The sequence below is a fragment of the Octopus bimaculoides genome, chromosome 4 (genome assembly GCF_001194135.2).
Source record: "Octopus bimaculoides isolate UCB-OBI-ISO-001 chromosome 4, ASM119413v2, whole genome shotgun sequence".
Taxonomy (NCBI): domain Eukaryota; kingdom Metazoa; phylum Mollusca; class Cephalopoda; order Octopoda; family Octopodidae; genus Octopus; species Octopus bimaculoides.
This window is the reverse complement of record NC_068984.1, coordinates 87,700,933-87,723,075: the sequence shown is the minus strand read 5'-3', so window position 1 is coordinate 87,723,075 and position 22,143 is coordinate 87,700,933. Positions and strand designations below refer to the sequence as shown.

The window sequence follows — 22,143 nt, the reverse complement described above, 5'->3', positions numbered from 1 at the left end:
GCGAACACAAATGCACCATCCCACTTCCATTGCACCCCCCCCACACACACACACATTCACATACCCACTTTTACATACACATATTCACACAGTGTTGAAACGCTTTTGATTTAGTTTTTTCAGCATACAATTTTCATCATCCCTAACCCTAACCCCTTCCTTTCTCATTTATAAACACAAGAGTATTATCATAGTAGATTATCTTGGTAACCATGGGAGCTATGAAAAACTACAAAGTCCAGCATCACCACCGGATCATTCTACACATCTGTGTAATTTTTCGTGCAATTCCACCCAGCCGTTTGACTGTGAATCCCAAGACAAGAAAGAATCGACCATGTCAAATTTATATATATAGATATATATCTGTGCAGGCGTGGCTGTGTGGTAAGAAGCTTGCTTCTCAACCACATAGTTCCAGGTTCAGTCCCACTGTGTGGTACATTGGGCAGGTGTCTTCTGCTATAGCCTCAGGCAGTGTGTCTTTGTGTCTGTTACCCATCACCACTTGTTTACATTAATGGTTTGGCAAAAGAGATTGATAGAAAAAGTACAATGCTTAAAAAAATAAGTATTGGGGTTAATTCATTCAACTAGAAAATTCAGGGTGGTGCTCCAGCATGACTGCAGCCAAATGACTAAAATGAATAAAAGAATATATATATGCCGTAGTGGTTAAGAGCGCAGGCTACTAACCCCAAAATTCCGAGTTCCATTCCAGGCAGTGACCTGAATAATAATAATAATAATAATAATAATGATAATAACATCGAAAAATACCTTAGGAATGAGAACCCAGGTTCGAAATTCCCCCGAGACACCTGATGAAGGCTGGAGGGTATGTAAGCTGAAACGTTGTGTTAACAACAAACAAGATGAGGACAAATATCAGTCAAATGTAAATAATGTACATACTTGCTCATCCCTTAAATATAGAACTGTATTATATATTGTTATACTTGGGGATGGTCATATTTTACCATTTAAAATACATAAACATGTGTGTGTGTGTGTATATATATATATAGCCTTCACTATTCTTCGGCCGGTATGGAAGTCCACTGCCATCTCAACTCGAATTAAACTCCGCTTATTTAGCTCAAACGTAAAATCTGTGCTTTTGTATGGCTCTGAAACATGGAGAGCCACCTGCAACAACTACAAGAAGATCCAGACCTTCATCAACAGATGTCTCCAGCAGATCCTCCATCTGAAGTGGTTTGACAGTGCCAAACATCGACCTGTGGGAAAGGGCCAACCAGGAGCCCATACATGTTCAGATTAGACGAAGGAAATGGAGATGGATCGGACACACACTGCAGAAAGAACCCTCAAATGTGACACGACAAGCACTTCACTGGAACCTGCAGGGGAAAAGGAAACGAGGACGCCCGAAACAGACATGGAAGCGGAGCATTTTGGACGAGCTCAGGAACACTGGCCTGATATGGGAAGCGGTCAAGAAACATGCCAATGGTCGCAAAAAGTGGAAAACAACTGTTGAGGCCCTATGCTCCACAAGGGGCAAAAAGGATTAAGAAGAAGATATATATATATATATATATATATATATATGTGTGTGTGTGTATATGTATATACATGTATATGTATATATATATATATATATGTATATGGCACTCCATTGGTTATGTAGACAAGAGTTCCAATTGATTCGATCAACGGAACAGCCTCCTTGTGAAATTAACACGTAAATGGATGAGCACTCCACAGACATGTGTACCCTTAATGTAGTTTTCAGGGAGATTCAGCATGACACAGTGTGACATGGTTGGCCCTTTGAAGTACAGGTACTACTTATTTTTACCAGCTGAGTGTACTGGAGCAACATGAAATAAAGAGTCTTGCTCAAGGACACAATGCATCACTTGGAATTACTCACAACCTTGTGATCATGAGCCAAATATCTTAACTACTAAGCAACGTACCTAATATATATGGTTCAGTGGACAAACAAACTAAAGAGACACTCAACATATTTAGTAGGAGTTACATATATTATTATTTAAAACGGTTTGATTTTGCCCCATGAGTTTCATAGGCTCATGGAGCTCAGTTAACTGAATGGAGAGATACAGTAAATCCAAGATGGCTACAGAAAACTGGTCTGCCATTGGCCAAGGCAAGTCACATGGTGTTGTTAAAAGTGAGATCAGCACTCCAGTAACACCAGATGCATTAAAACAGAGAATTTCTTGGCCCACATGGCAAGACAGGAAGTTGGTTGTGCCTTACTGTCTGGTCAGTCTTTGGAGAAGGCATGTGTGTGTGTGTGTATAGCAGATGTGTGAATGCATAAATGTGGATATCTGATGCCTATGCATCTGTGTCAGCTATGCATGTGTGTTTAGTAGTGGGGGGAGTGTACGTGTCAATGAGAGCTGATGGCATTAGCTTGTTGGTGCATATGTGCATGCTTACCTGAGTGTGTGTGTGTACATATGGGTGTGAGTACATATCAGGTATGTGTGTGTACTTGCATGCATGAATATGTGGATGTATGGTGCCACGTGTATATCAGCTATGTATCAGTTATATAAGTGTGTGCGTGAATGTGTGTTCATTAGTGCCTGCTGTATATACATGTGTGCACATATGTGTTTAGGATGCATATATGAGTATGTGTGTGTGTGTGGATGATTGGTGAGCATGAATATGTACATTCCTGCATTGATATGTGTGCATATGAATGTGTGCATGTTTGTCTGGAAGAACGTATATGTGTGTTATCTAGTGTGTTATCTAGTGTGTGTGTACATACACATTCATGCTTTTGGTATTTACCCATGTCAGCATGACAGATGAATGCTAATGTTGTCACAACAGCATTGCTGGTGGGGTGGGGGAGATCATAGAGCATTGAGGTTTTGTGGTATTAGGGAGAGAAAGAAAGAGAGAGAAAACATATGTACATAGACATATGTGTGTCAGCACCCACATATATGGAGTTGAACATAGGGAATTACAGGGGATGCATAAGGTTGGAAGGCTAGCTTGTAGTCTGTGTAGGCATTGTTGGTGAGGAACCCTGTCCTTAGCTGTGATGCAGCCAGTATTTAGGTGCAGCTAATGTTAAGGTGATATATCTGGGTTGTTGGCAGCTACTGGTTTGAAGCTGCAGGAATTCATCTGTCGTCAGCTCCTCTGAGTGTTCCTCGATGAAATCATTAATGTCCCCATTGTCAACCTTGAGGCCCATGGACTTGCCAAGAGACACTATCTCTTCAACTACAGGTGTCTCAGACTCAAACCCCTCAAAGTCTCTTCTGGATATGCAGTCAGGCCACAGTTTCCTCCATGCAGAATTCAGCATTTTCCTCATTACAACCTGCCAGACCATATTGATGATTTTTGGGCAGTTAATGTTGTAGTGCTTCTTCCAAAACTAACGAAGGGTTAGATTTATATTTTCGATGACTTCAAAGCACTGATGAAACAGGCATGTGGTATACAATTTTTTAAAATTAAAAATCACTTGTTGGTCTATGGGCTGCAAGATAGGAGTGGTGTTGCGTAAAAGGTATAGAACTTTTATGAATTATGTATTTGTTCCCCCAGCACTGCTTGACAACCAGTGTTGATGTATTTACATTCCCATGACTTAACAGTTTAACCAAAGAGACCAACTGAATAAGTACTAGGCTTAAAAAATAAGTCCTGGGGTTGATTTGGTGCTCCAGCATGGCCTTCAGTCAAATGACTGAAACTGATAAAAGAATAGAAGATCGCTCCTCAATGTTTTAGATTGGATTAAAGTTGTTAGTAATTTGGAAAACTATCATTTCAATAAATAGATACATATATGTATGTATGTTTGTGTTTGTGTTTCTATAAGTACTAATGTAGTGTGAGATGCAATCTTTCAATGTGAACATTTGTGTGTGTTTATGTAAATTTTCTTCATAAGTATCTACCTATCTTTCTATCTATCAACCTACCAATAAGTATCTACCTATCTTTCTATCTATCAACCTACCTACCTAACACATTCACTCACTATCTAAATCAGTGTTTCTCAACCATCTTTTTTTTTTTAACCTATGGACCCCTGTGAATACTATTTTATTTCTGTGGACCTCCATAGCCATTCAGTGTTTAGAAACAAGTTTTATAGATACTTCTTTCAAAATTTCCATTTTCGCATCTTCACTCGTATAAGTTTGCCACAGCACTCTCTGAGAGAACATGTTTCTGTGGCCAGAAACATGTTAAACTATGTAAAACATTAGAGAAAGAAACCTAGCTGTTTCTTGTGATAAATATATCTAAAGCAAACCCTTCAAATACCACTGTGGATTCCCAATTTACTACTTTGCTTGCATGAACCCACAAAAGTCCTATGTGGGCCACAAGGGGTCATGAGGACCCCAGTTGAGAACAACTGGTTTGAACCAACTTTTACAACTACCACAATTATCAATACTAATACAACAACCATCAACAACAAAAACAAAAACAACAACCAATGTGGACAGCATCCCCACCACTGCCACCATCAATTCCTTCACCCTTTTGCATTCAGATTGCTCTGTGAAATGTAATGCTTACTTATTCACATGGCTTCGAATTAATGAGACATTATCTCATACTTTGAGGTTTCGGTGATGTGATTGTTTATTTTTAGAATGACATTGTAAGGTAGGTATGAGAGGTTGGATCTGGTCAGTTTGAACATAAACCAGGTAGAATCTTCAAACCTGATATGGCTAGTTGAATATACTAAAGGGCTAATGGCCAATAACACTCACCATCATGTCACAGACATTATCATCACCAAAACCAATACCACAGGCTACCAATTATAGCCTTAATGCTCAAATAAAGAATCTTTATCCAGTAATGCAGCACTGAGCACGCATTCTCACTGTTTGATATTTACATATATATACATACATATACATATACACATACACACACATGCACGCATGCACACACACACATACATTCTTTTCTTCTATTCTTTGACATGTTTCAGTCATTTTACTGCAGCCATGCTGGAGCATCGCCTTAAAAAGTTTTAGTCTAAGAAATTGACCCCAGGACTTATTCTTTGTAAGCCTAGTACTTACTGTATTGGTCCGTTTTGCCAAACCACTAAGTTAAGAGGATGTAAATGCACCAACATTGGTCATCGAGCGATAGTGGAAGGTAGTGGAGACAAGTACAGACACAAAGATACACATACACATAAATATATATATGTAAATATATGATGGGCTTCTTTCAGTTTCTGTCTACCAAATTCACTCACAAGGCTTTGGTCAGCCCAAAACTATAGAAAACACTTACCCAAAGTGCCACACAATGGGACTGAACCTGGAACCATGCAGTTGGGAAGCAAGCTTCTTACCACACAGCCACACCTTATACACACACACACACACACACACACACACACACACACACATATATATATCTATCTATATATATATATATATATCTTTTATCTTTTTGTTTATTTGTTATTTGTTTCAGTCATTCCACTGCTGCCATGCCGGGGCACCACCTTGAAGGGTTTTAGTCAAAGAAATCAACCCCATGGCTTATTTTTTAAGTCTAGTGCTTATTCTCTCAGTTCTTTTGCCGAACCACTAACTTACAGAGATGTAACCCAGTGTAAGCTATGGACACATAAGAGGTGCAGCAACATCAAAGGAAAATTAACCGGGAAGATAGCTTTCATGTGCAGCAGATGCACAGGGGCAATAAACACCACAGATGCTCAGGAAACAGATTCCATCACATGCCAGAAACTAGAAGTAGCTGATAGCTTCCACCAAGTCTGTAGTAGGGGTGGATGCTCAGAGAGTGTTACCACTACAATGAGAATAGCCTGGGCACAGTTCAGAAAGCTCCTACCCCTACTGGTGACAAAAGGCCTCTTGCTCAGAGTGAAAGGTAGATTGTACGATGCTTGTGTGTGAACTGCCATGCTTCACGCCAGTGAAACATGGGCTGTGACTGTTGAAGACATGAGTAGGCTCAAAAGAAATGAAGCTAGCAAGATCTGCTGGATGTGTAATGTCAGTGTGTACACACAACAGATTGTAAGCGCCCTGAGAGAAATGTTGGACATAAGAAGCATCGGATGTGGCATGCAAGAGAGACGTTTGAGCTAGTATGGTCATGTACTACGGATGGATGAGGAGATCTGTGTGAAGAAGTGCCACTCCCAAACAGTGGAAGGAATCCGGGGTAGAGGGAGACCCAGGAAGACATGGGATGAGATGGTCAGGCATGACCTTCGAACGTTGGGCCTCACAGAGGCAATGACGAAAGACAGAGACTTCTGGAGAGATGCTGTGATTGAGAAGACCCAGAAAATAAAGTGAGTTCACAGCTGTAACCAACACCAGTGTCACATAACCAGCCCACTCAAAAGTACCTTGGATTGTAGGGTGACATACTGTGCTTGAGGAGACCTATTGAGTCAAGTACATCAAAACCAAAATCAAATGGAAATTGTAGTTGTGATCCCTGTGCCGGTGGCATGTAAAAAGCACCATCCAAACATAGCCGATGCCAGCGCTGGCTTCCATGCCGGTGGCACATAAAAAGCACCAACCGATCGTGGTCATTGCCAGCCCCCTCTGGCACGTGAAAAGCACCCACTACACTCTTGGAGTGGTTGGCGTTAGGAAGGGCATCCAGCTGTAGAAAGACTGCCAGATCAGACTGGAGCCTGGTGCAGCCTCTTAGCTTCCCAGACCCCAGTCGAACCGTCCAACCCATGCCAGCATGAAAAACGGACGTTAAACAATGATGATGATATAAGTATATATATGTATATATATATATATATATATATATGTATGTATTCTTTTTATTTGTTTCAGTCATCTGACTGCGGCCATGCTGGAGTGCCACCTTTAGTTGAAGCAATTAACCCCAGCACTTATTCTTTGTAAACCTAGCACTTATTCCATCAGTCTCTTCTGCCGAAGTGCTATGTTACAAAGACATAAACACACTAACACCAGTTGTCAAGTGATGGTGGGGTGACAAACTCGGACACACACGCACGCCCACATACACACGCACACATATATATATGTTGGGCTTCTTTCAGTTTCCATCTTCCAAATCCAATCAAAAGACACTTGCCCAAGGTGGCAAGGGTCTGAACTGGAACCATGTGGTTGGGAAACAAAGTTCATACTACACAGCCACTCCTATATGTATATATGTATGTGTGTGTACATTTATATATTCATTATGAATTTACTCTATTTCATGATCTGGATGTTTTTCAGTTAGTCAAAATAAATTATTATGCTGGAAATACTTATCAATACAACACCTGTACTTATATTTTTATCTATTTTATATTTTCATGACAATTATAATTTTTTTTTCTTCTTCTTTTCAGTAACTGATGAAAACTTTAAACCAGGCATTGTACAGGTTATATTAGATATACCTAACCTGAAACCATTCAAGAAAAATCAACCAAATGCTAAAAATGCCAATGTAATTTATGAATTCCATACAAGGTTGTCTTATAAATTTCCATATTCTTCATGTTTTTGTATGTCGTGTATATGATTATGTATGTTTTTGTCTGTTTCATCTTTCTAAAGACTACAGATAACCATTGTTTGAAATATGGATTCAGAATTTGAGCATGGAATTTATTAGTTTACTTTAGTTGCTCTAATAGTTCATTTATTTTAGAGATAATGTTATTGTCTAAGCTTCCTCTCCCTGTCAACTCAATTAAGGTGACCTCTGATCAAAGGCATTCAAGCCGGAGCCATCTTGTTTTTTGTATATCTCTGACTACATTGTCTAATACAGGGCTTCTCAACCATTTTTTAGCTATGGACCCCTTTGATTATTATTTTATTCTGATGGACCCCCATAGCCATTCAATGTTTAGGAACTAATTTTATAGATACTGTCTTCAAAATTCCTATTTTGTTTTTTTACACACATTCACTTGTGTTGTTTGAACTATGTAAAACATTTGAGAAAGAAATCTTGCTGTTTCTTGTAATAAAATACATCTAAAGCAAAATTTTTTCATGGACCCTTAATATACTACTGTGCATCCCCAATGTAGTATTTTGCTTGTGTGGACCCCTAAACATCTATGTAACTCCTGACTGAGAGCAACTGATCTAATATGTCTTTTTAAAATAGTGGATTGTAAATTTTGGGAGATTTGGCTCCTGTTTCTTGCAGGTCAAGCAAACAACCCACGTTGTTGTTGGCACTCGGTCGCTTACAACCCCGAGGGTTCCAGTTGATCCGATCAACGGAACAGCCTGCTCGTGAAATTAACGTGCAAGTGGCTGAGCACTCCACAGACACATGTACCCTTAACGTAGTTCTCAGGGAGGTTTAGTGTGACACAGTGTGACAAGGTCGGCCCCTGAGAGAAAGTTGTGGTGAAAGAGTACAGCAGGGTTCGCCATTATCCCCTGCCGGAGCCTCTTGGAGCTTTAGGTGTTTTCACTCAATAAACACTCACTACGCCCGGTCTGGGAATCGAAATCGCGATCCTATGACCGCAAGTCCGCTGCCCTAACCACTGGGCCATTGCGCCTCCACTAAACAACCCACATAGTGTTTCATTATTCTACAACTGATATGTATATTATGCATAATAACCAACTTCCATTTCCCATTCTGTGTTTTAGAGACTGTGCATTCATTTTGCAGATATTCTTTTACTTGTTTCAGTTATTTGACTGCAGCCATGCTGGAGCACCACCTCAAAGGGTTTTAGTTGAAGAAATCGACCCTGGGATTTATTCTTTGTAAGCCTAGTACTTATTCTATCGGCCTCTTTGGCTGAACTGCTAAGTTATGGAGACATAAAGACACTAGCATCAGTTGTCAAGCAATGACAGTGGGGACAAACACAGACTCATAGTTACGCACACACACATACACATACACACACATTTATGCACCTAAAATATTAACGTCATTGACTATTTTCTTGCAATAATCTTTGTATTGAGTATCTGCATGCATTCCTCATCACAAGCTTTGTTATATGTGGTTCTTTTTAATCATCTGTTGTATAAGCTGTAGTTTTATCCCATTGCAGCCATCAACAGACTTATCTGTTATGAAAGGCATTTTAACCATGACCATCCTGTCTTATATTTAAACACACTGCATCTAGAAATGCATTAACCAGTGTATCTTTTATTTTCTAAGCTGGTAAGGTATAAGAAAGCTGAGGCTGCTAATCTGTTTTTCCACTGCTATATATTAAACAAATAAGCTGAGTTGATAACCTTTAAGAGGTCCCCTCAAACTACAAGAAATCTCTTAAGAACTGCAACCAATCATCTTAAAAAAGACAGGACATACTAGATATACTATATATGATAAAAGACGAGGGATCTGCTGGATCAAAGTTAACTTTGGGTCAAACATAAAAAAGACAACATTATAAGCAAGAATGACTGCAGTTTACCATGTAATTCAATTGCCAAATTTCTTTTGCATTGTTAGGTTTTCAAAACACCCAGCATAGAACATGTATTTTACAGTTTTAATATCATTGTAGTCATAATCGCTAGACACTTGCAAATATATCTATTTGAATAGTAAATGATGTTCATATGTGCACACACACATCAAACTGCTCAAATCCAAGTTGTTAAAATAAAATTATAACAAAACAATACTATTTCCTGTGAACTATGTGTTCTTTTAAATTTGTGCCTCCTTAGTCCTGCGGAATGTAAAAAACCTTGTTGTTTGTTTCCAGTTTTCCATGTAAAACATGTTAAACTTTTTGTTGTTTGCTAAACTGGGAGATTATTTCCTTACTTGGTAACTAGTAGGGTTGGTGATTGTTGCGGGATGCATGATTGCTCTTAAATACAAAAACCCTCCCTGCTGAAGAATATACCACCCAGCATAGACTAGTCATTAGCAATTTTAGACTCCAGGCTAGAAGGATGCCAAGAAGCAGACCAATCTGGAAAAGATTTAGGTCAGAGATTTAGGGACATCCTAATTGAGAAATTTGATGAGAGGGAGGAGGAGCTACAAACTTGTGACATAGAGGGCTATTGGGAATTCCTGTGGGACAGCTTGCTGAGTGTCACAGTCCAAATCTGTGGCTGGTACAAAGTCCCTTCCAGACCTAGGGTAACGTGGTGGTAGAACAATACTGTAGACAGGGCCATTAGAGCAAATAAAAAGGCCTGAGAAGGCCTAGAGGAGTGAGGTAGCAGGGAATTGTATCAGATAGCCAGAAGGGAAGCTAGGAGACATGTGTATCTAGCCAAGGGGGAGGCAGAAAAGAATAAGTTTGCCTATATTCAGCATCGTGAGGACCAAAGAACTGAAATATTTTGGATTGCAGGACAGTGTGTGAGAGAAAATTGTGATGTCATAGGAAGTGCATGGATGATGGTGCACTTGCTTTTAATGAGTCTTTAAAGAAAGAGGCTTGGAGATGCCATTATGAAAGACTGCTGAACATGGAGAATGAATGAAAAGATGTTGATCTAATTGAGGGACCATCTACCTGAAACGACAGTACCCTGGTAGATAAAGCAATTATGGATATGAAGACAGGGAAAGCCCCCAGGCCATCAGGAATCACCGCTGAGATGGTCTAGTCACCCGTATTGTAAATCAGGTGGTTCATGAAAGATTCATACCCAATGACTGGTGTAGCAGCACTATAGTCAACTGCTACATAGGTAAAGGTGTTGCCTTAGATAGAAATAATTACAGAGGTATCAAATTGTTGGATCAGGTGATGAAGGTTGCAGAGAGAGTCATAACCTAACTAATTAGGGAGAAAGTTAGTCTAGATGAGATACAGTTTGGTTTTGTGCCAGGTAGAAGCACCACCGATGCTATATTTCTGGTAAGGCAACTGCAGGAGAAATACATAGCCAAAGATAAATCTCTGTACTTGGCTTTTGTTGACTTGGAGAAAGCATTTGACAGAGTCCCCCAATCCCTTATCTGGTGGTCAATGCAGAAACTAGGGATAGACAAGTGGTTGGTGAGAGCTGTACAAGCCTTGTGCAGAGACACTACAAGTAAGGTGAGGGTGGACGAGTACAGCAAAGAATTCAGGGTCAAAGTAGGGCTTCATCAAGGATTGGTGCTCAGCCCCCTCTTGTTCATCATAGTTCCCCAAACAATAACAGGAATTCAAGACAGGCTGCCCCTGGGAGCTCCTCTATGCTGATGACCTTGCTCTTATAGCTGAATCACAACCTGAACTAGAGAAGAAGTTTCAGGTATGGAAGTAAGGTCTAGAATCAAAAGGCCTTAGAGTTAACCTAGCAAAAACCAAAGTCATAGTAAGTAGGAAGGCAGACAAATCACAAATCCCTTCAGGTAAATGGCCCTCCCCAAGCTGTAGAAAAGTTGTAGGTAGAAACTCCATAAAATATAACCAGTGTAAACTTTAGACACATAAAAAGTGCAGTATCATCAGAGGAAGGTTACCAAGGAAATTAACTTTTATATGTGGAAGGTGCACAGGTACAATAAACACTGAAAATATGCAGAAAATAGACTCCATCAACTGTCAGGGCAGCAAGCTAGGGGTAGTAGATAGCTTCCATTATCTAGGTGACAAAGTTAGTAGAGGAGGTGGATGCTCCGAGAGTGTAGCTGTGAGAATAAGATTAGGCTGGGAAAAGTTCAGAGAGCTCCTACCCCTGCTGGTAACAAAGGGCCTCTCTCTCAGAATGAAGGGTACATTGTATGATGCTTGTGTGCAAACAGCTATGTTGCATGGCAGTGAAACATGGGCTATGACAGTCGAGGACATGAATAGGCTTGAAAGAAATGAAGCCAGTATGCTTTGCTGGATGTGCATTGTCAGTGTATATGTCCAACAGAGTGCAAGCATCTTGAGAGAAACGTTAGGCATAAGAAGAATCAGATGTGGCGTGCAAGAGAGATGACTGTGCTGGTACGGTCATGTGATGCGTGTGGATGAGGACAGCTGTGTGAAGAAATGCCAATCTCTGAGTAGGGAACTTGTGGCAGAGGTAGATGCAGGAAGACATGGGATGAGGTGGTGAAGCATGATCTTCAAACTTTGAGCCTCACAGAGGCATTGACTGGTGACCGAAACCTTTGGCGATGTGCTGTGCTTGGGAGGACCCGTCAAGCCAAGTGCACCCATACTGGTGGCATGTAAAGAACATCTTTTGAATGTTGGGCCTCACAGAGTTCCTTTCGAGCATTGAGCCTCATAAGAAACATCTTTTGAACATTAGGCCTCACAGAGGCAAAGTGGCTGAGTTCCTCTTGAGTGTTGGGCCTCATGGAGACAATGACCAACACCTTTGGCATTACGTTCTACTTGAGTAGAAGACCCATCAAGCCAAGCAAAATTGCAGTCATGGCAGATACCAGTGTCACAAAAATTGGCACCCATGCCAATGGCATTTATATGCATCGTGGTGTCACACAAATGGCACCCGTGCTGGTGGTGCATAAAAGTACCCATTACACTCTTGGAGAGGTTGGCGTTAGGAAGGGTATCCAGCCATATAAAACCATGCCAAATCAGACTGGAGTCTGGTGCAGCCTTCCAGCATGGTAGCCCAGTCAAACTGTCCAACCCATGCCAGCATGGACAATTGACGTTAAATGATGATGATGATATGTATGTGTGTGCACGTGTCTTTGCATCTTGTACACATCTATGTGACTGTAACCATACATGTATGGGTGCCTAGTGTCAATGGAGTTTTGTTTCTTGTTCAAAAATGTGCCCTATTGGAAAAATTGAAATAATTAAAAAGTGGGCATAAATTTATATCAAAGTGAGAATAGTGGCTCTAAGTAGTAAAACTAACCAATAATAACATTAAACAATGATATCAGCATCCTGGTTATATTTCATACCCTAAATAAATACATAAAAATTTACCAACTGTAACCAATGAATGACACTGTACCACTGTAATGTGTAGTGTGCCACTAATTGGAAATCTTACCTGTTCAGCAGTGAAATGCAGTTTACTTTACATGAGATGATGAGCCAAAAGTACTTTTTTTAATTCATGCAAATTATAATCTTAATGAGAAAAAAAAAATGTTACTAGCATTAATTCGAAATTTATTCTCCTGAAGAGACAAGGAAGAGAATGAAGAGAGAGTGTTAGTTGTTCACTTAATAAAAAGCAACTTACATTCTTGTATTATCTAGGTTTTGAGCAAAGAATAGATATGACATGGGTGTAAGTTATGTTCAGCTTCTGAGCATATAGCTAGTCTAAAATCCAAATCAATCATTTAATTGTATCTGACACTATCCATGATACAAATATATTTTGATATATAATTGCACTAAGGTGGCTAGCTGGCAGAATCATTAACATACCAGGTAAAACGCTTAACAACATTTCATCCATCTTTCTATTCTGAGTTCAAATGCTGCCAGGGTCAACTTTGTTTTTCATCCTTTTGAAGTTGTTAAAATAAGTAACAGATGATCACTGGGGTTAACATAATCAATTTACCTGCTCCTCTGAATTTGCTGGCCTCATGCCAAAATTTGAAACCCACATAAACTGTATTAGAAACATATTTCATGTACTTGAAAGATCACAGGTTAAAACCATATAATTGGCTCAGATATCAGAAGGGAGATAATCTATCCATTTCTGCTTTAAAAAAATTGATAATATTTTGTGATACAGTATTGTAATATATAATACTTAGAAAATAATATAGTAGTTACAAGATCAGTATTGAATAAGCAAAAGTCACAATGATGCTTTTGAAAAGTATATATAAAACAGTTATAACAAACTATGGATATAGTAAAACAAGTCACCCTTTTCTCTTTAGCTATGCTAGAAACTCAGTGGCCAAAGGGAATTCAATATCATACTAAACATCTCTTTCTAATATGTAAATTTTCATCATCATCATCATCATCAAACATCTGCTTCCCATGTTGGCATGGTAATGGCAAGCTGTAGGACTGCATCAAGCTCCAATAGTTTCTACAGCTGGATACCCTTCCTAATGCCAACCACGTCACAAAGTGTATTGGGTGCTCTTTTCATGCCATTGGCACTGATGAGTTTGCCATGTAAGTAGCAAGACAGAAAAGAACAGAGGAAAAAGTTAAGAGAAAAACTCCCACTACTAAGAGGAAGTATCTAGGAGGTGGAGGTGGGTGCCTTTGTGGCAAATATTTGAAAGACTAAACTATGATTGAGAGGCAAGTACATGTGTCATAAGAGGAGATACATTAGGATGGAGTTTTAAGGAATAAGAAGGTGAACATAAAACAGGATATGTGCAGTGGATCATAAAAGGGGGCTGAGGGAATGGATGCTTTCATAAGACTGTGAGTGGGGAGCAAACAGGTGGAGGTAGAGGTTAATGTAGCAAGTGAATTTTTGTATTTGTATTTTTGTTGCCATTTTTTTATTTGCATTTGTTGTTTTTAATTCAAGCAAATTTAAACTTATACACTCACTCACACACAAATTATTATTATTTTTTTTTTGTATCAACTATGAAATATGTTTCACAGATCTATGTGCATCACAATTAATGGAAACAAAGGAAAGTTACAGAACAAAAATTATCAACTCGATATTAAAAGGCTACCAGGTGATATAGAAGAAAATACTTCTCATATTAAGGTAAATAAATATTTTTTTAAGACAATTACTGATTTGCACCAAGTTTTCTCTGTTGAGGTTATTCAATTAATTCTCCCCTTCAGTTTTTTGCTACATGTCACTTTACGTTAAATTTTAACATGGAACTTTGTATTTTAAGTGATATAAACAGAAGTGCATGAATAAATAAAACAGTTGTTATTGTGCTGCAAAAATACTGTTAATTACATTTATTTAAATTTTGAAATTATACATGCTTACCTTACATAGTTTGTACCAAACTTTGATAGATATAATCATTGGATTGTTTTATGTTAAAAGAATACTTTATAAAGAGGTTAAAGTAGTGAATTAGTTGAGTTATTAGAACATTGAATAAAATATTTTGCCAGTATTTGTTTCCATAGTCTGCAGTGTGATTTCAAACCATATTGTGGTGAACTTTGCCTTTTCATCCTTTTAGAAGTAGTAAATAAAGTCAATTTCCTCTGCCTGCCAACCTGCCCCCCTCCTCTCTCTCTTTCTCTTTTAGAATCATCTATATTGCACCATGAGAAGAGCTGTGGGAGAGCACTCACAATATCCGTCTTCAGAAATAGCAAATGTTCGAGCAAGGGGCTGATAACTTCTTCACCCAGCAAAACTGACATGCTAGTGAAATCAACCAAAGATGACCCAGTATAGCATGAAATGGCAATAATATAATAATATTATATTTTATATAGATTATGTTCCTTCTATAATACTTCTCAACACCTCACCTATTCTCTCTCCTATTCACTCCTTCACTCATAGAGATTCTTTCGTCTTTTGAGTGACAAGATAAACTACATTAGCACTACTGGTGTCACAAAAAAGCATTCCAGTACACTCTGTAAAGTGGATGGCTTTTTGGTCTTGTCAGTTATAATCTCACTAGTGCTTATGCACCCAGTACACTTTGTAAAGTGTTTGTATTAGGAAGAACATCCAGCAACAGAAGCCTTTCAAAATTAAAACATTGGTGTGATATACATAGCCCTCCAACCCAGTGGATCCTGTCAAACCATCCAGCTCATACTAACATGGAAAGTGCATGTAAAAAAATATTATGATGGTGGCAAAGCAGAGGAAGAGGAGGAGCAAAGTTTTCATCAATGAATTATGAAAACAGGATCTTGAAGCTTATGTTTTATTGTATAATTGTATAACATTAATGCAAATATTAGCATGAAACTGCTGTTGAACAGGTTTATTGTTTCTGGCCAGGATATTTTATTCTATATTATCTCAATTCATTTGGTTGTTTAGACTATGTGCCAGAGCTTCTGGGAAAGTTACCTTTGATAGTTTGGTATTACCATCTAGAGGAGATGTGTTTCGCATCCACTTCATGCCACACTATTTCGAAAGGTAAAAATTAGTGGTTTTAGTTCGTGAAAAAAGAATCAATAAAAATTTTGTGAAACTACTTAACAATTCATCTCTGTCAGTTTCAGTGATGAGTTGTTGAATTAACTGAGTTACCTCCTCACTGAATAAATGCACAAGTGGCTGAGTACTTTTATGGCAGCAATAAAAGTAAGGAGACAGGCAAACCTGAAATTCTTTGTCATTTAAGTTTAGTGTAGTTTACATAGTTTTCTTTACAACATAATCTGTAATGGACATGAGTGTGATGCTTACATCATTTCAGTTGTGAGCAATTGCTCAATTGTGGGTAGAATTAACAGATTTTCAGGCCAAAGTATTTTAGAGAGAAGCAGCATTTGTAATACAGTTTAGGTTATGTTAAAATGTATAATTGCCAGGTTATTTTCCATGAAGACGTAATGCTGTGACCAAAGTAAAATGTCAGCGTTTGTTCAGTGTTAAATGAGTTTTCTTTTTATTTTATTACTTATTTATTATCACTCAATTAACTGAAAGGACAATGCCCATGAAGCTTTTTAGGGCCTCTATTGAGGATGTCCTCCCCCTCCCTCCAACCAGTAGATGGGAGGAAGAAAAATATCCTCAAAATGAAAACCCAACTGAAATGCTTGTAACAAATTGGATGATTCAACTAAAGGCATCTAAAGTTCAACTGGTAGTTTTAAACTGGTTAGTAGTCAGAAGTTTATCACCAAAGTGAACCACAGTGGGATTTCAGCTCAGAGCATGAAGGGCTGGACTAGATACTGCAAGACAGCCCATTCAACACAATAACAGTTCTACCAGTCAGATGTATTTAGAGGCAGATTTACTAGTACTAAAGTATATTCAAATAGCGGCAGCTATATCAGCCATTATTTTGGAACAAAGAGTTAAAATATGAAACTTATGCTTGCTATGTTCAAGAAAGATAATGCGTAGATTTATACACTTGAGATCTATATAACTCACAAGTGATTTCTTGCCCTTTGAGAAAAGAAATCATTAGCTTTGACAGTGAAGTCTTCAGCTGTAATTAGGATGAGAATGGATCTTGTCAAAGTTACCTGCCTGGTGACTGAAACTTCTCTTACTCTCACCAACATGTTTGGCATTATAATTAAAGGTATCAATTGTAAGCTGTCAAAATATTCACGATTTTGATTTAGAAAGACATTTAGAAAACAGAATAGACAGTGATGGAATAACTTTAGAGAACAAAAAAAAAAAGGGATAAAGAAAATTATATTAATTCAAGCAGCAGAGCTAACAAGGCATCATGTTATGATGTGAATATATCACAAAAATATAAAACAGGTGCTTCAACAAATTACAAAATGATAGATAAAATGAAGGTTCAACATTTCCTGTAGGAAAACTAATTTTAACTGCTATAAATTAAGGGAATCTTCCGATTATTGTCTTGTCTTGTATCATACAGAGTTTATCCATGCATTGTCATGCTCACAACTATCTCTGGAAGTAATATCTATCTTAATAAAAATGCCATTCATTTTTTCCCCTCTTTCAGATTATTTTTCTCATTACTAAAATTTATTGTTGTGTGAGAACGAAATTCTCTAGTTTATGTGATAAATTATGAAATTCTTCATAAACAAAACGAAATAGCTACTCCTTTTCAATAACAGTAACTTAATGTAAGGAAAAGAGTTATTTCCCTTGTCTAGTTCGTTCCGTAGAATTATACATTGATAAAAAATGTCCATATGATTATGTGCAGCTTCTTGCATGTACAGATTGTTGATGCACAAATCATATCAGTGTTAGTATGTACCTAATATGCAAACATACTCACAGTAAAAATAACTATATCAATATACTAATGGCACTATACACTACATTTACAATATTTAGGATTTGCAATATTCATAGCAGCAGTTTTGCATTTTGCTATAATCCTTCTATCCTCTCGTCTCCCTGAAATACTAGGGACTTAAAACCTGTGTACGTTACTTCACTTTAGTTTCCTTACAAATTTGATCCTGTTTTTCTATGCCACAATGGTGTGTGTCTTAGCTTCTAGTAATGCACCTACATCACAACACAAAAGAAATGTTTGCACTGTTTGATAGCTTCAGTACCTTCTATAATAGAAACAACATTACCTTTCAAGATATTAAAAAATTCTTCCTTACAATGTTTGAATAAATGGCTGTTTTGTTGTCCAAGCTCCATGAGCATCATTTGTACTGTTATTTTGAAACTATTTGATATAGCATTCCTAACGAGAATTGCTGTGTAGCAAACTATTTCTCTTAAAAAGATGTAGGGTAATTCTGAAGGTGTCTAGATGTCAATAATTCAAAGTTTAAGAGATTAATAAATGTTTGTACCAGAAAACACTGACTAGCATCTCATTTATAGATTTCAGCTGTGCTTTAGCAGCTGAAATCTAGCATCTCATTTATAGATTTCAGCTGTGCCATTAATATATTGATATAGTTATTTTTTCTGTGAGTATGTTTGCATATTAGGTACATACTAACACTGATATGATTTGTGCATCAACAATCTGTACATGCAAGAAGCTGCACATAATCATACGTACATTTTTTATCAATGTATAATTCTACGGAACCAACTATCTCTCCCATGTTTATAACGGCTGGTTTATTCACTAAAAAAAGCTGTGGACAAAGTTAAAATCTAGCGCAACATTAACAACCTACGAGGTTTATTTATGGAGGAAAATGTTTTTTGAATGATATAATTTTGTGAAGGAGACTAGGCATGGAAAAATTCCAAAGCAGTGGGCCGTAACATAGATTCAGGAATTTTTCAATTGGAATGAATATTGCACCTTTACCAACAGAGTTTAGATATATAATCTTCAGCATATAATGTTCATTCTCCAACACAGTAACTATACACTCTAATCAAGGACAGAAATGAAGTAGGATATGCAGTGGTACAGTATTCACCTGCTTTTCAGCTTGGGTGAAGAGCTTATAGTATTTAACCTTCCCTTCTAAACCAAGCTTCACAGATCTTACCCTTAATTCCTAAGACCCAGTTCCATCACTGTCTTCGAGAAACATTTTGCACTCTCCAACACAATATACATATACTCCAACACAGTGTATATATTCTATAACACATTGTGTATTTTCTTTAGCACACTGTATATATTCTTTAACACGTTTTGTGTATTGTCTAACGTAGCTAACTGCTTACATGATGCAAAAGTTTGACTAACCTGGCAGATAACTTGTTGGGAAGAAACCAAGAAAGCAATCATTACTAAAGAACGTTTTGTCCTGTGTATGGTCTTTGGGCATGTTCTTTTTATTAGAATTTTTTTTTTTAAATTAATTCCTTACTTTCAGGCTGTGGAGGCACAGTGGCCCAGTGGTTAGGGCAGTGGACTCGCAGTCATAAGATCGTGGTTTCGATTCCCAGGCCGGGCGTTGTGAGTGTTTATTGAGCGAAAACACCTAAAGCTCCACGAGACTCCGGCAGGGATGGTGGTGAACACTGCTGTACTCTTTCACCACAACTTTCTCTCACTCTTTCTTCCTGTTTCTGTTGTACCTGTATTTCAAAGGGCCAGCCTTGTCACACTGTGTCACGCTGAATATTCCCGAGAAGTGGAGTGCTCAGCCATTTGCACATTAATTTCACAAGCAGCCTGTTCCGTTGATCGGATCAGCTGGAACCCTCGACATCATAACAGACGGAGTGCCAACTTTCAGGCTAATCCCAAAAGATTTGGCTATCATCTAAAAGTCTACTTTATTCTTTTCTTTCAGTTTTATTAATAGTCATGCCATCATGTTGTGAAGTAGTACTTGAAAGTGTACTCGTTCATAGAAACCATACCAAAAATGGAATCTATGAATGAGACATAAGTTCTGCAAGACGCTTCACATGCTACCTGTCTACAAGAGCAGTAGTAATAAACAGTTGATACAGAGTAAAGGAAACACCTTAGTTCTAACATGGGATAATTTTTCTACTGTTTCTAATATGATAAAATGCCCTGAGTGAATTCTGTAAAGTGATAAGTAATACAAAGGGAATTCACCTGTATAAAACAATGCCAAAACTGGAATAATTGAGGGAAACATATTGCATATGTTACTCATCTAGAGTGGAGGCGCAATGGCCCAGTGGTTAGGGCAGCGGACTCACGGTCATAGGATCATGGTTTCGATTCCCAGACCGGGCGTTGTGAGTGTTTATTGAGCGAAAACACCTAAAGATCCACGAGGCTCTGGCAGGGGATGGTGGCGAACCCTGCTGTACTCTTTCACCACAACTTTTTCTCACTCTTACTTCCTGTTTCTGTTGTGCCTGTAATTCAAAGGGCCAGCCTTGTCACGCTGAATAACCCCGAGAACTATGTTAAGGGTACACATGTCTGTGGAGTGCTCAGCCACTTGCACGTTAATTTCACGAGCAGGCTGTTCCGTTGGTCAGAACAACTGGAACCCTCGACGTCGTAAGCGACGGAGTGCCAACTAACTAACTCATCTAGAAGAGCAGTAACTCCGAATAAGATCTGATTCACAGCAGATAAAAACTTTTCAGTTCTACCACCCCACTCAATGAAACAACTTCTATAATGTCAGTGGCATGATAAAATTTCCTTTAAGACATACATAACGCTAAAGTTATCCATTTTTTTCTGTTATGTATGTGTTCAAAATGATTTGGACTGATGATGTGTCTAACCAAGTTAGAATGGAAAAGAAATTAGACATGAATGATGACAACAACGACAATGATGACGGTGGTGATGATAATATAGTAGTAGTAGTAGTAGTAGTAGTAGTATTAGAAGAAGAAGAAAAAGTTTTCAGCCTGAATATGTATTTTTGTTTGAAACCTATAGAGATGTATGAATTACAGAACAGAAAAGCAAAATAAAACAAATGTCAATTATGTATCCAGAGAGATGGTTGTTTTGTTTTTAATTTCCTTTATGTATATTCAGGTTTTCATTTAATATACTGTTTTATTCTTTTATTGTTCTCTTAATGCAGTCAGTTGACTGTGGCTTATCAACACACTGCTAATTATATCATTTTATTACATTCATTTTATAAAATTTTATTTTCAATTCACCAAGTTTACCAGAGTCATATCTCTTTACAGAGACATGGCTTGCATGGCTTTCACAAGCCACTCATCTACCTCTAGCTTCCTCAGAGCCCGTTGTAGATTTACTTCGTTTTTATGAACTTAAATACAAGATATTACACACACACACACACACACACACACACACACATATAATAGACATCTGCTTGATTACTGTCAACTGCATTTCACTCTCAAAAATTGGTCAATCTGAGGCTATGGAATAAGGCATTTTGCCAAAATGGCATGCCATGAAATTGAACCTAGAACTACAAATGACTGCAAAGTGAACTGAGTCACAGATCAATGCCTGCACGCTTATTCCAATACTGAACTTTATTGTCCAACCCATGCTAGCATGGAAAGTGGACGTTAAACGATGATGATGATGATGATGATGATGATTCTGTTATAACTTAACCAAGAGCCAATCTCTTCTTGTTTAGAAATGTGTCTGTCAAAATATACTATTAGATTATTCTTGTAGTTGTTGAACTGCAGCAATGCTGGGACACCTCTTCGAGGGCTTTTAGCTGATGATATCAACACAACCCCACCCCACTCTTGTTTCCATTTCAATCTGATTAACATAATAGCGTTGATCTGTATTTATTGAACAGAGATATTATGAGACTTAAAAGGAACAGAACATAAAAGAGACACTGGCATTGAAACTGTCTAAACACATACGAACACATACCTATGTCTCTAACTACCCACCTACCTATTTATCCATCTGAGTAAGGAGGCTGGGGGTGGAGGTGGAGAGGAGTGTACAAAACACACACACACATATCAGGCTTCTTCACAGTTTCCATCTACCTGATTCTACTTACAAAATATTGGTTAACACAAGACCAAAGTAGAAAATACCTACCCAAGGTGCTGCGCAGTAAAGTTGAACTTGACACCATGTATAAATGCAAACTTCTAAATTACACAACTGTATCTGTGTCCCTGTATATATATATATATATATATATATATATATATACACATATATATTTCAAAGTCTTACCTTATTTATTTATATTTCAAT

The 22,143-nt window shown here is 38.0% G+C and overlaps 1 protein-coding gene across 3 annotated transcripts in view; it reads left to right on the top strand.

Annotated features, from left to right (window-relative positions):
• The window catches only part of LOC106872334 (uncharacterized), a 30,687-nt gene that overhangs the window by 5,712 nt on the left and 2,832 nt on the right, over positions 1 to 22,143 (top strand). For 2 of the 3 annotated variants that reach the window (XR_001409758.2, XM_014919280.2), the window contains exons 2-3: positions 7,388 to 7,511; positions 14,519 to 14,630. Coding sequence is in view for 2 of the 3 variants with exons in the window: in XM_014919280.2 (XP_014774766.1) it covers positions 7,388 to 7,511; positions 14,519 to 14,630 (236 nt within the window). In the remaining variant the exon portion in view is untranslated. Of the gene's footprint in view, positions 1 to 7,387; positions 7,512 to 14,518; positions 14,631 to 15,141; positions 20,919 to 22,143 lie in introns of those variants that run through there. The other variant, XM_014919281.2, reaches the window with a different exon arrangement.